The sequence below is a fragment of the Scyliorhinus canicula genome, chromosome 6, assembly GCF_902713615.1.
Source record: "Scyliorhinus canicula chromosome 6, sScyCan1.1, whole genome shotgun sequence".
In the NCBI taxonomy this organism is placed as follows: domain Eukaryota; kingdom Metazoa; phylum Chordata; class Chondrichthyes; order Carcharhiniformes; family Scyliorhinidae; genus Scyliorhinus; species Scyliorhinus canicula.
The window spans coordinates 7,404,655-7,418,019 of record NC_052151.1 but is presented as its reverse complement, the minus strand read 5'-3'; the positions used below and the strand labels follow the sequence as shown (position 1 = coordinate 7,418,019).

The 13,365-nt window shown below is 51.7% G+C and overlaps 1 protein-coding gene across 1 annotated transcript in view; it reads right to left on the bottom strand.

The window, feature by feature from the left end:
* The window catches only part of LOC119966922, a 234,150-nt gene that overhangs the window by 52,848 nt on the left and 167,937 nt on the right, over positions 1-13,365 (bottom strand). Inside the window, 1 exon segment of the mRNA XM_038798880.1 lies at positions 10,119-10,147. Coding sequence (XP_038654808.1) covers positions 10,119-10,147 — 29 coding nt within the window.

The window sequence follows — 13,365 nt, the reverse complement described above, 5'->3', positions numbered from 1 at the left end:
CTTTTGAAAGTCCAAATATACCACATCCACTGGCTCCCCCTCACCAATTCTACTAGTTACATCACCAAGAGTCTGTCCTACTCCTGTGTGCAGGAGCAGGAGGTGGTGCCAACACCGCATGGGTAGCATTCGCGGTGGAGGCATTGGGGGCAATGATTTTGGCTGTGGATCAGCATGTCCAAGGCCTGGAACATTCTGTGCAAGCGCTGGACGAGGCCGGGGACAGAGATTCCACCTCATAGGCGACCATGTCCCAGAGCCACCTGGAATTCGCAGTGGCGCTCCTGAGCATGGCCATCGCACAGCAGGCCATGGCTGGGAACGTAGTTGTCATTGCCAAGGCGCTGGTTGACGTGGCACAGATGCAGAGGGAGGTGGCCCAGCCCCAGAGAGAGATGGTGCAGTCACCTCCTGATGTGGCACGAACCCAGAAGATGGTGGCACAGTCAATGGGTCATGTGGTGCAGTACCAGGCAGAGATGGCCCACTCCCTGTGCTCCATGTCAGCAAGCATGCATCCCTGGTCGAGACCAGAGCGAGCCTCCAGGACTGGCAGCGCCAGGAGGTTAGGGAGCCTCAGGGGATAGCTCCCCTCGCAACCCCGCCATGGAGTAGTCCTGGGGATATCAGGCTCCCCAAGGGTGTAGAGGTAATGGAGCCCGTGCTGGTGACTCCCACAGGGGAGGTGCCGGAACACCGCAGCACCTCGGACTCCCCCCTCCAGTCCCTAGAGCATCTGGGGGAAATGGGCAGAATGGCACTATGCCACCCGGGACACCCGAGCAGCAGCCAGGCCCATCCATGCCTGGTTGCCCCAGAAGATGACCGCAAACAGGGATTCAGGTCACAGGGCAGGAATCACAGCAGACTGCCTCCACTCCTGCCGGACCATCTGGGGAACAACCTGGACGTAACGTTAGGGCCCATAAGGCCAGGAAGTTAGACACTAGTTAAATTGGCACGGGTGCAGGGCACAGTTTATTGATTGAACTAGGGGACAAATCTGTATCTATTCATTCACATTAAACACCTGTTACACCACTGTTACAACCTGCCTCGGTGCTCTGTCTAATGGGTGTGTGGGGTGGGCTGGTCTGGGCTGGGGGTTGGGGGGGAATGGGTGGACGTTGTGGGAGAAATGGGCGGAGCCTGTGGATGGCCCGGGCTCCAGAACCCTACCCCCCACCACCACCACCACATCCACCCCAGGGATTCAATGGCACCATGTGATGGAATGGCCAGCTCACTTGCAGTGATCACCCAGGGAGATGAAGGAAAGTGCTACCGTGGGCAGGGGTCAGTCATTGCCAAATGATGTGGAGCACCAGAGTTCATCGTAGAGTGGGTTATCATCATCCTTCATCCCATTGTCCAGACCCGCTGTCACTGCCAATCCAGGCCCCCCAACCCGTATTGCGATGGGTATGTATCACGGAGGGAGCTCCAGGCGCTGGTTGACGTGGCACAGATGCAGATGCAAAGGGAGGTGGCCCAGCCCCAGAGAAAGATGGCGGTGCAGTGTCCGTGACCCAGGCCATTCCCCCCCCCCCCAACCAATTTGGTGAATCTGGAAGCGATCAGAGCGCCGCGTTGGCCTTGGCGCACAGCCTCCCGTGCCTGCCTGGGTTCCATGTCCCGCCCACCCTCGCTCTCCTCCGCATCCTCCTCATCAGGTGAGGCCTGCTGTCCCTCCTCCTCTACCAGTACGTCACCCCTCTGCTCCGCAATGTTGTGGAGGACACAGTAGGCCGCCACGATGCTGGTGACCCACTTAGCGTCATACTGGAGGGCCCCTCCACAATGATCCAGGCACCTGAACTGCATCTTCAAGAGCAAAGGGTATCGGGCGCAAGATTATGAATGGCATGGACAGATTGGATAGTCAGATGCTCTTTCCAAGGGTAGGATTGTCAGGTACTAGGGGACATAGGTTTAAAGTGTGTGGGGAAAAGTTTAGAAGAGATGTGCGAGGCACGTTTTTTTTACACAGAGGGTGGTAAATATATGGAACGTGCTGCCTGGGGAGGGAGTGGGACAGGTAAGATAGCGCCATTCAAGGTGCATCTAGACAAATATATGAATAGGGTGGGAATGGAAGGATACGGACTCCGTAAGTGCAGATGGTTTTAGTTTAGGCAAGTACCATGGTCGGCACAGGCTTGGAGGGCCGAAGGGCCTATTCTTGTGCTGTATTATTCTTAATTCTTTGTATATCAGCTGCACATTCATCGAGTGGAACCCCTTTGGGTTTGTGTAGAGAGGCCTGTCATCTGCAGGTGCATGCAGGGTAACATGCATCCCGTCAATCACCCTCTGGGCTTGGGGCATCCCGTCGATGGCGGCGAACCCCGGTGCCCGGGCATCCTGGTGGGCTCAGTCCACATTGAAATGGATGGATTGAGCCGCCTGGGCATACCTGGCCTCTTTGACAGCGCAGATGCACCTGTAAGATCCCAGACAGGTCCCCACTCGGCACCTGGCAGGACCCCGTTGCGTAAAGGTTCAGGGTGACCTTAACCTTGAGAGCCATCGGGAGCAGGTATCCTCCCCCTTACCGCCGCACTGCCAGGTGTGCCATCATTTGACAGATATGTTGCACTGTCTCTCTGCTCAGCCAGAGTCTTCGGTGGCATGCCCTGTCCGACAACTCCTCCAATTCCCCTCCTACACCTCAGAGTATGAGTTCCAATTGGAGGAACTACCCACGGGATATAACCCTGGAAGAAGTTCCCTGTGGGCAGTGGAGAGGAGTGATTATTGTGACTTGTGTGGAATAAAGATAGTTGTAACCTGTCAGCCTGGCCTTTTGTGGAGTGTCTGCCTCCGTCTACAACACTTCCCACCGTGGTTTATTCTCTCTTCCAACTTCTTCCATCAGGCAGGAGGTACAAAAGTCTGAGATCACGCACCAACAGATTCAAAAAAGGCTTCTTATAATAGTAATTTTTATTATTGTCACAAGTAGGCTTACATTAACAACGCAATGAAGTTAATGTGAAAATCCTCTAGACGCCACATTCTGTTGGGGTACACTGAAGGAGAATTCTGAATGTCAAATTCACCTAACAGCACGTCTTTCAAGACTTGTGGGAGGAAACCGGAGCACCCGGAGGAAACCCACGCAGACAAGGGGAGAACTTTCAGACTCCACACAGACAGTGACCCAAGGGGGAATTGAACCCGGGACCCTGGTGCTGTGAAGCAACAGTGCTAACCACTGTGCTACCGTGCCGTCCTGTTTCAACTGTTCTTGACCACTGATACCAGACTCCTAAATGAGGCTCTTGCGGACTAATCTGATCGCTCCACACATCCTTTCTACTGACTAGTACAACACTCTGCATGCTTCGCCCGCGCCTGTGTCGATGTATTCACATTGTGTATTTATGCATGCCCTATGTTTTTTCATGTGTGGAACAATCTGTTTGGACTATATGCAGAATACTGCACCTCGGACTCATCCACGGAGCTACAGTTTTACATGTCTTCCCTCTCTTCTTGTTCGATCTACACCTGAATTATCTCCTCTTCGAAGGCCTCACATTTACTATTTTAGATACCAATCTTTGATTCCAACTCATTTGGGCCAGACCCCTTTTCAATTTCCATTGTCAATTTTGTGTGATGATACTCCTGTCAAGTCCCTCAACATGCTTTTGGACATTGAAGATGTGATTTAAAGACAAGTTATTGTTACTAATAAAAATACAGAAAATGTTAGAAACACTCAGCAGTTAAGGCAGTATCTGTGCAGAGAAAAACAAGGTTAACAGTTCAAGTTGATCACCTTTCTGAGCTGAGACATGTGATACACAAATACCTCAACAGTAGTTCCAGTGTTTTCTGATTTTACTTCAGATTTCCCCCCCCCCCCCCCCCCCCCCCCCCCCCCGAGTTGAAGGATAGAAAGAAATAACATTTATTTACAACATATAGACACAACAGCAGCAGTAACTCCCTTGCTGCTCACTCTCCTCTAGCTGGTTCCAAACTGGCCAGCTTTATTGATGCAGGGAATCTGCTAATGATTTCTCCGACCCCTTCATTGGGGAAGCTCGTACTCCCAAAGGATTGTGGGATTGCCATTAGCCCCCAGCCAATGGTAAGCAGGCAGGTTATAACATCCCTCCCCTCCCCCCCCAAAGTCCAAGGAATCCACCGACGACCTTGGCGAAGGAGGGCGTGGGACTCGTTTTGCTGCAGGCCGGACACCATTTGTATGAGGCGCTGGATCGGGCGGTATGTAACGAGACGGAGAACGGCGCTTCCGTGATGAACGGCGTAACGGTAGTACATCCACAGCCTGTGGGCCCGAGGAGTCCCCCTCTGAGGCAGCCTGTGTCTCCATCGCGGAGGCAGAGTCCGCTGCCCCCGTCATCTCGGCATCTCTATCTCCACGCGGTTCTGTCAGGACCTGCGCAGGCTTTGAGTGCGGCACCAGAGGAAGATTGTGAGGAATACTCTCCACTGTGTCTGGTCTCTGTGGCTGTAGAAATGAATTCCGGGGGCGGGGAATCTTTAGAAGAGATGGTCTCCTGGACCGAACGTGGTCTTCATGCTGACACTGGAGACGACCCTGGGCTTGCACCTGGTAAGAGATAGGGTCCGTTCGGCAAAGGATAACGCCAGGGGCCCACTGAGCACCACCAGCAAAATTCCAAACGAACACTGGGTCACCGGGGGCAAACTGCCGAATCGGCCGATGCTGAGAAAAACCATGTCCTTGCCGTTCTTGTGTGCGGCGTACTTTTGCGCCAATGTCCGGGAAAATCATGCTAAGGTGGGTGCGAAGTCTCCGGCACATTAGGAGTTCCGTGGGAGCTACCCCAGTCACAGCATGGGGGGTGGTCCTATATGAAAACAAAAAACGAGCCAGTCTCGTGTCCATCGACCCGGAAGACTGCATCTTTAGGCACCATTTGAATGTGTGCACTGCGCGCTCCGCCAACCCATTTGAAGCCGGGTGGTAAGGGGCAGTGCGGATGTGGCGTATGCCGTTCATCTTCATGAACCTTAAAAACTCCTCACTTGTGAACGGAGTGCCGTTGTCTGTGACCAGCACCTCGGGGAGGCCATGCGCACTGAAAGACATCGTATCTTATCGATTGTTGCGCAGGTCATTGTGCCTACCATCTTATGCACCTCTAGCCATTTAGACTGGGCATCGATTAATAGAAGGAACATGGATCCTTGAAAAGGGCCAGCGAAATCCGCATGCAGGCGCGCCCAAGGCCGCCCTGGGCATTCCCAGTGATGTAGGGGCGCGGCCGGCGGAAGCTTCTGATGCTCCTGGCAAATGGAGCAGTTCTGGGCCACCTTCTCAATGTCGGTGTCGAGGCCTGGCCACCAGACATAACTCCGGGCCAACATTTTCATTTTGGTCACACCCGGATGCCCATTGTGCAAGTCTCTCAATAACAGCTCCTGCCTTTTTCCGGGACAATCACACGCATCCCCCACAGGAGGATACCGTCTTCCATGCTGAATTCGGACAGCTTGGAGGAAAATGCCCGCACCTCGCCTGGGAGCTGTCTATGTTGCCCACCATACAGGACTATGTGCCGAACCTTTGACAGGACTGACTCCATCTGGGACCACTCACAGATCTGTGATGCTGTGACAGGCAAGGTGTCCATAAAATTTAGGGTTGCAACCACCTCACCGGTCATGGGGGTTGACATGGGGCCGGTCGATAAAGGCAATCGGCTCAGTGTGTTGGCATTCGCTATCTGGGTTCCTGATTTGTGCTCCAGGGAATACTCGTATGCAGCGAGCAACAAAGGCCAGCGCTGGATCCGTGCGGAAGCGATGGCCGGTATTGGCTTATCCTCTCTGAAAAGTCCCAGCAGAGGCTTATGATCAGTCACGATAGTGAAGGGGCGGCCATATACGTACTGGTGGAAGCGTTTCACCGCAAAGACCACGGCTTTTCCGCTGCAGTCAATGTGCGGGAGACGAAAGCTATCGGCCGCTTGGCCCCGTTCTCCACCTTGTGGGACAGGACAGCCCCAATACCATACGGGAATGCATCACATGTGACGAGCAAAGGCTTTCCAGGATCATAGTGGGTTAGTAACCCAGACGATGATAATAGTTGTTCTACCCGCCGGAAAGCGGTTTCTTGCGGCTGACCCCAAACCCAGGTGTGATTCTTCTTTAGCAGAAGGTGCACCGGGGCCAGCATAGTTGCCAGATTGGGGAGGAACTTCCCGTAATAGTTTACGAGGCCGAGAAAAGAATGAAGATACAAAGTGTCAGTCGGGGCGGGAGCCTGTTGAATTGCGCGCACCTGCCTCCCCCGTACCAGCCTCCCCGGACAGGCGCCGGAATGTGGTGACTAGGGGCTTTTCACAGTAACTTCATTGAAGCCTACTCGTGACAATAAGCGATTTTAATTTCATTTTCATTTCATATATGTTATTGTAAATAAATGTTATTTCTTTTTATTCTTCAACTCGTGCTGGATTATTCATGGCTCTCACAAAACTGGCGACAAGGGTTAAAGTGAATAGCTGTCTACACTGCTGAAGCCACCTCCCTGGATTATTGTTGGACACAGGTTGGAAGTTGTTTTCTATTACACCATGCCTCTGTATGGACGTTTGGATGTTTTTAATGCTGCGCTGGAAAGTTGGAACCAGTACGCACAACGGATGCGTTACTATTTCCGGGCAAATAACATCACCGAAAACGAGCGCCAGGTGGTCATATTGCTCACCGCCTGCGGCCCGCATACGTTTGGGGTCATCAGGAGCCTTACGTGCCCAGCTGCGCCGGACACCAAAACGTTTGATGAACTTGTGAACTTAGTGGGGCAACATTTTAACCCAACCCCACCCATGATAGTCCAACGTTACCGGTTTAATACCGCTGAGAGGACCCCAGGAGAATCCCTTGCAGAGTTTCTATCCAGGCTACTTCATTGAAGCCTACTCGTGACAATAAGCGATTTTTATTTTTCATTTCACCTTCTCTGCGATGGGGTGCAGACCTTCGCGGTCCACCCAATAACCAAGGTAACTACTTCCTTCACCTGAAAAACGCACTGTGTGTGACGTAAACGAACTCCAGCCTCTGAGAAGCATCGAAGGACAGCCTCAAAATTTTCCAAATGTTCCTGCTCCGACGTCCCTGTAATCAAAACGTCGTTTAAGTAGACAGCGACACGCGGTAAACCTCTTAAGATGCCCTCCATGACACGCTGAAAAATAGCGCAGGCAGAGGATACCCCAAAGGGCAACTGTGTATATTGATACAGGCCCCGGTGTGTATTAATAGTTACATATGGACGGGAGGCAGAGTCCAGCTCCAACTGTAGGTAGGTGTGACTCATACCTAATTTTGTGAACGAGGGTCCGCCTGCAAGCTTCGCGTAGAGATCCTCTATGCGAGGCATTGGGTATCGGTCGAGCCGGGACGCCATATTCACAAAGTTTATAGTTGCCGCACAAGCGAACTGTGGCATCTGGCTTCATTACAGGTACAATTGGTGCTGCCCAATCAGCGAAATGGACGGGCCTGATAATACCCAAGGTCTCCAAACGAGTGAGCTCCCTTCTACCTTCTCAAGCAATGCGTAAGGCACCGGGCGCGCCAAGAAATAGCGCGGTGTGGCTCCTGGTTCGACTTGGATATGGGCTACGGCCCCTTTGATTTTCCCCAAACCGGGCTGGAATACATCTGGGTACCGTCTTAGCACCTCAGTCAACCCTCCAGAACCTGATTGGAGGATGTGCTGCCACTGCAGCCACAAATGTCGCAGCCAGTCCTGACCCAACAGGCTGGGCCTATGGCCGCGCACCACGATAAGTGGGAAACACCCCTCCTGGCATCCATAAACAACAGGGGTCATCGTAGTCCCTGCAATGTCCAATGGTTCCCCTGTGAAGGTGGCCAATCTGACCTGTGTGTCGGTTAATGTAAGGGTCTGTATACCCTGCTTGATGCGGTCGAATGTCCTCTGGGCGATCACGGAGACCGCTGCGCCAGTGTCCAACTCCATCTCAAATGGGTGACCATTGACCCGTACTGTCACCTTAATGGGGGCCACACGGGGAGCTGCCACACAATGCAGCTGCAGGCAGTCATCCTCTGTCTCCATGTCCTCGGGAGTAGTCGCCGCAGGTTCATCCAAATGGAAGGTACGGCCCCTGGGCTGGCCCCAGGTTCGGTCGGAACGAGGGCGCCTCTGGCGCCCTCAGGACCAGCGTCCGCGACGGGGTCGGCGCCCACAAGTCTGACACGGACATGGCTCCTCATCAATTGGTTCTGGAGAAGGCTCCCTTCGGGGAGGAACGTCCGACGGCCACTGCCGTCGATCCAGACGTCGCCTTGCCCAAGGTACCGCAGGGGTGCGGGGGACATTTTCAGGCGGAAGGGGCTGCGCCCCAAGGCATGCACCTCCATTCCCTGTAGCTCCTGCACTCCTCGTTCTGCGCTCTCTCGGGACAATACTATTTGAATGGCCTGTTGAAAAGTCAATGTTGGCTCAGCTAACAACTTTCTCTGGGTAGCCGCATTGTTAATACCCCAAACCAAACCGTCGCGTAACATTTCTGACAAGGTCTCACCATAGTCACAGTACTCCGCAATCCTGCATAGCCTGGATAGAAACTCTGCAAGAGATTCTCCTGGGGTCCTCTCAGCGGTATTAAACCGGTAACGTTGGACTATCGTGGGTGGGGTTGGGTTAAAATGTTGCCCCACTAAGTTCACAAGTTCATCAAACGTTTTGGTGTCCGGCGCAGCTGGGCACGTAAGGCTCCTGATGACCCCAAACGTATGCGGGCCGCAGGCGGTGAGCAATATGACCACCTGGCGCTCGTTTTCGGTGATGTTGTTTGCCCGGAAATAGTAACGCATCCGTTGTGCGTACTGGTTCCAACTTTCCAGCGCAGCATTAAAAACATCCAAACGTCCATACAGAGGCATGGTGTAATAGAAAACAACTTCCAACCTGTGTCCAACAATAATCCAGGGAGGTGGCTTCAGCAGTGTAGACAGCTATTCACTTTAACCCTCGTCGCCAGTTTTGTGAGAGCCATGAATAATCCAGCACGAGTTGAAGAATAAAAAGAAATAACATTTATTTACAATAACATATATGAAATGAAAATCGCTTATTGTCACGAGTAGGCTTCAATGAAGTTACTGTGAAAAGCCCCTAGTCGCCACATTCCGGCGCCTGTTCGGGGAGGTGATATATACACATATACAACAGCAGCAGCAACTCCTTTGCTGCTCACTCCTCTCTAGCTGGTTCCAAACTGGCCAGCTTTATTTATGCAGAAATTATGCGAATGATTTCTCCGCCCCCTTCATTGGGGAAGCTCGTACTCCCATAGGATTGTGGGATTGCCATTAGTTCCCAGCCAGTGGTAAGCAGGCAGGTTATAACACCCAGCAAGTCTTACTCAGCCTAAATCGGAAGGTTGGGCGGCTGGATTTCGAGGTAATGAGTGGAGATTATGAGTGGAGTGGAGATTATGAGTGGAGTGTAAATTTGAATCAATTGCTGCTCCTTGGGAAGCTACAATCGTCTTTCTGCCATACCAGCCTCCCAGAACAGGCGCCGAAAGGTGGCAACTAGGGGCTTTTCACAGTAACTCTATTGAAGCCTACTTGTGACAATAAGCGATTTTCATTTTCATTTCATTTGCATTTCAGCTTTGGCCTATTTCCATCGACTTTGTTCACCCCGCATGCAACCTTGGAATTGGCCAGCAAATAACAACATGTAGAGATTGAAGTCAGTAGCACATCACCACCTTCGCTAGATGGACAATTAATGTCACCCTTGGCAGCAATTCCCATATTCAGAATGAATTAAAACCTGTTATTGCTGCAAACGCCTGTTTTAAACATTTCCCAGACAACATAGACAAAGTTCAAAGAATTGACAATACAAACACGCTGACAAAATCCATCAAGCAAAGTTTCAGATCCTAGCCGGCAGTTTCCGAATCAAATATAAACCATGGGTTATGACAGGCAATCCGTAGCCGCTGAATCAATGGACGATTTAAGTGTTGTTTAACACTGATCCTGTACACAGCGTATCACTGCAACAACACTCCAGAGAAATTATAATACTGATATTGTAACACACAGTAACTTACTTAATCTTGTCTTCATCGGAAAGAGCATCCTGTTAAGAAAGCAGAGGGGCAGCAATTAGAACAAGTGCAACTGTCCATGTATAAAAAACTGACCCAGCTATTTGATGGTATCCACAAGTAGTATTTCTTGCATTCTGAAACAGATGAAGCATTTCTCCGGATTCAGTCCACGGCCGTCCTGGTAGGGGGCAGGGGGATCGGGCACCCGGGTGGAGGGGGGCTTTATAGGCGGCCGGGGGTTAGATCCGCGCGGTCAGATGCTCGGCTGAGCGGCCAATCGGGGGGGGTCTAATTTTTATGTCTGCCTCCGCAGTCCAAGTCTGCCATGGTGTTTGCGCAGCCACTGGTCGCCTCCGCAGTGCGAATACGCGATCTCAAAAGCGGAAGTGCGGGGGCCCATATCCCCATTAAAGCTAGCTCCCTGCAGGGCATTGAATTAGCTGGACTTTTTTCCAGAAAGCTCTAGAGTAAAACTCCAGTGTTTTTACGCCTGGGGACTTAGACCCATTTTGGGAGACTCCAGCCCAGGGTGTTCCCTCTCAACCAGTCCCTCTTGGACAGGAGGATGTTTCTCTGGACCAGTGTCTCTGGGACAGAAGGATATTCCCTGTGGACCAGTGTCTCTGGGACAGAAGGATGTTCCCTGTAGACCAGTGTCTCTGGGATAGAGGATGTTCCCTGTGGATCAGTGTCTCTGGGATAGAGGATGTTCCCTGTGGATCAGTGTCTCTGGTACAGAGGATGTTCCCTGTAGACCAGTGTCTCTGGGATAGAGGATGTTCCCTGTGGATCAGTGTCTCTGCTACAGAGGATGTTCCCTCTGGATCAGTGTCTCTGGGACAGAAGGATGTTCCCTCTGGACCAGTGTCTCTGGGATAGAGGATGTTTCCTGTAGACCAGTGTCTCTGGGATAGAAGGATGTTCCCTGTAGACCAGTGTCTCTGGGATAGAGGATGTTCCTCTCGACCAGTGTCTCTGGGATAGAAGGACGTTCCCTGTGGATCAGTGTCTCTGGTACAGAGGATGTTCCTCTAGACCAGTCCTTCTGGGATAGAAGGATGTTCCCTCTAAATCGGTGTCTTTGGGATAGAAGGATGTTCCCTCTAGACCAGTGCCTCCGGGATAGAAGGATGTTCCCTCTAAATCAGTGTCTCTAGGATAGAAGGATGTTCCCTGTGGACCAGTGTCTCTGGGATAGAAGGATATTCCTCTAGACCAGTGTCTCTGGGACAGAAGGATGTTCCCTCTAGACCTGTGTCTCTGGGATAGAAGGATGTTCCTCTAGACCAGTCCTTCTGGGATAGAAGGATGTTCCTCTAGACCAGTGTCTCTGGGACAGAAGGATGTTCCTCTGGATCAGTGTCTCCTGGACAGAAGGATGTTCCCTCTAGACCAGTGTCTCTGCGATAGAAGGATGTTCCCTCTGGACCAGTGTCTCTGGGATAGAAGGATGTTCCCTCTAGACCAGTGTCTCTGGGACAGAAGGATGTTCCTCTGGACCAGTGTCTCTGGGACAGAAGGATGTTCCTCTAAACCAGTGCATCCGGGATAGAAGGATGTTCCCTCTAAATCAGTGTCTCTAGGATAGAAGGATGTTCCCTGTGGACCAGTGTCTCTGGGATAGAAGGATATTCCTCTAGACCAGCGTCTCTGGGACAGAAGGATGTTCCTCTGGATCAGTGTCTCTGGGATAGAAGGATGTTCCCTGTGGATCAGTGTCTCTGGGACGGAAGGATGTTCTCTCTAGACCAGTGTCTCTGGGATAGAAGGATGTTCCTCTAGACCAGTGTCTCTGGAATAGAAGGATGTTCCCTCTAGACCAGTGTCTCTGGGATAGAAGGATGTTCCTCTCGACCAGTGTCTCTGGGATAGAAGGATGTTCCTCTAGACCAGTGTCTCTGGAATAGAAGGATGTTCCTCTGGACCAGTGTCTCTGGGACAGAAGGTTGCTCCCTGTGCATCAGTGTCTTTGAGACAGAAGAATGTTCTCTCTAGACCAGTGTCTCTGGGATAGAAGGATCTTCCTCTAGACCAGTGTCTCTGGGATAGAAGGATGTTCCCTCTAGACCAGTGTCTCTGGGATAGAAGGATGTTCCTCTAGACCAGTGTCTCTGGGATAGAAGGATGTTCTTCTGGCCCAGTGTCTCTGGGATAGAAGGATGTTCCCTATGGATCAGTGACTCTGGGATAGAAGGATGTTCCCTGTGGACCAGTGTCTCTGGGATAGAAGGATGTTCCCTGTGGATCAGTGTGTCTGGTACAGAAGGATATTCCCTGTGGATCAGTGTCTCTTGGATCGAAGGATGTTCCTCTAGACCATTGTCTCTGACAGAGAAGGGTGTTCCCTGTGGATCAGTGTCTCTGGGACAGAAGGATGTTCCCTCTGGACCAGTGTCTCTGGTACAGAAGGATGTTCCTCGAGATCAGTGTCTCTAGGATAGAAGGATGTTCCCTGTGGACCAGTGACTCTGGGACAGAAGGATGTTCCCTCTGGACCAGTGTCTCTGGTACAGAAGGATGTTCCTCGAGACCAGTGTCTCTGGGATAAAAGGATGTTCCTTGTGGATCAGTGTCTCTGGGATAGAAGGATGTTCCTCTAGACCTGTGTCTCTGGGATAGAAGGATGTTCCTCTAGACCAGTGCCTCCGGGATAGAAGGATGTTCCCTGTGGACCGGTATCTCTGGGATAGAAGGATGTTCCCTGTGGACCAGTGTCTCTGGGATAGACGGATGTTCCTCTAGACCAGTCCCTCTGGGATAGAAGGATGTTCCTCTAGACCAGTGTCTCTGGGATAGAAGGATGTTCCTCTGGACCAGTGTCTCTGGGATAGAAGGATGTTCCCTCTAGGCCAGTGTCTCTGGGATAGAAGGATGTTCCCTGTGGATCAGTCCCTCTGGGATAGAAGGATGTTCCTCTAGACCAGTGTCTCAGGAAAGAAGGATGTTCCCTCTAGACCAGTGTCTCTGGGATAGAAGGATGTTCCCTGTGGATCAGTGTCTCTGGGATAGAAGGATGTTCCTCTGGACTCGTGTTTCTGGGATAGAAGGATTTTCCCTGTGGACCAGTGTCTCTGGGACAGAAGGATGTTCCCTGTGGACCAGTGTATCTGGGATAGAAGGATGTTCCTCTAGACCAGTGTCTCTGCGATAGAAGGATGTTCCTCTAGATCAGTGTCTCTGGGACAGAAGGATGTTCCTCTAGACCAGTTCCTCTGGGATAGAAGGATGTTCCCTCTAGACCAGTGTC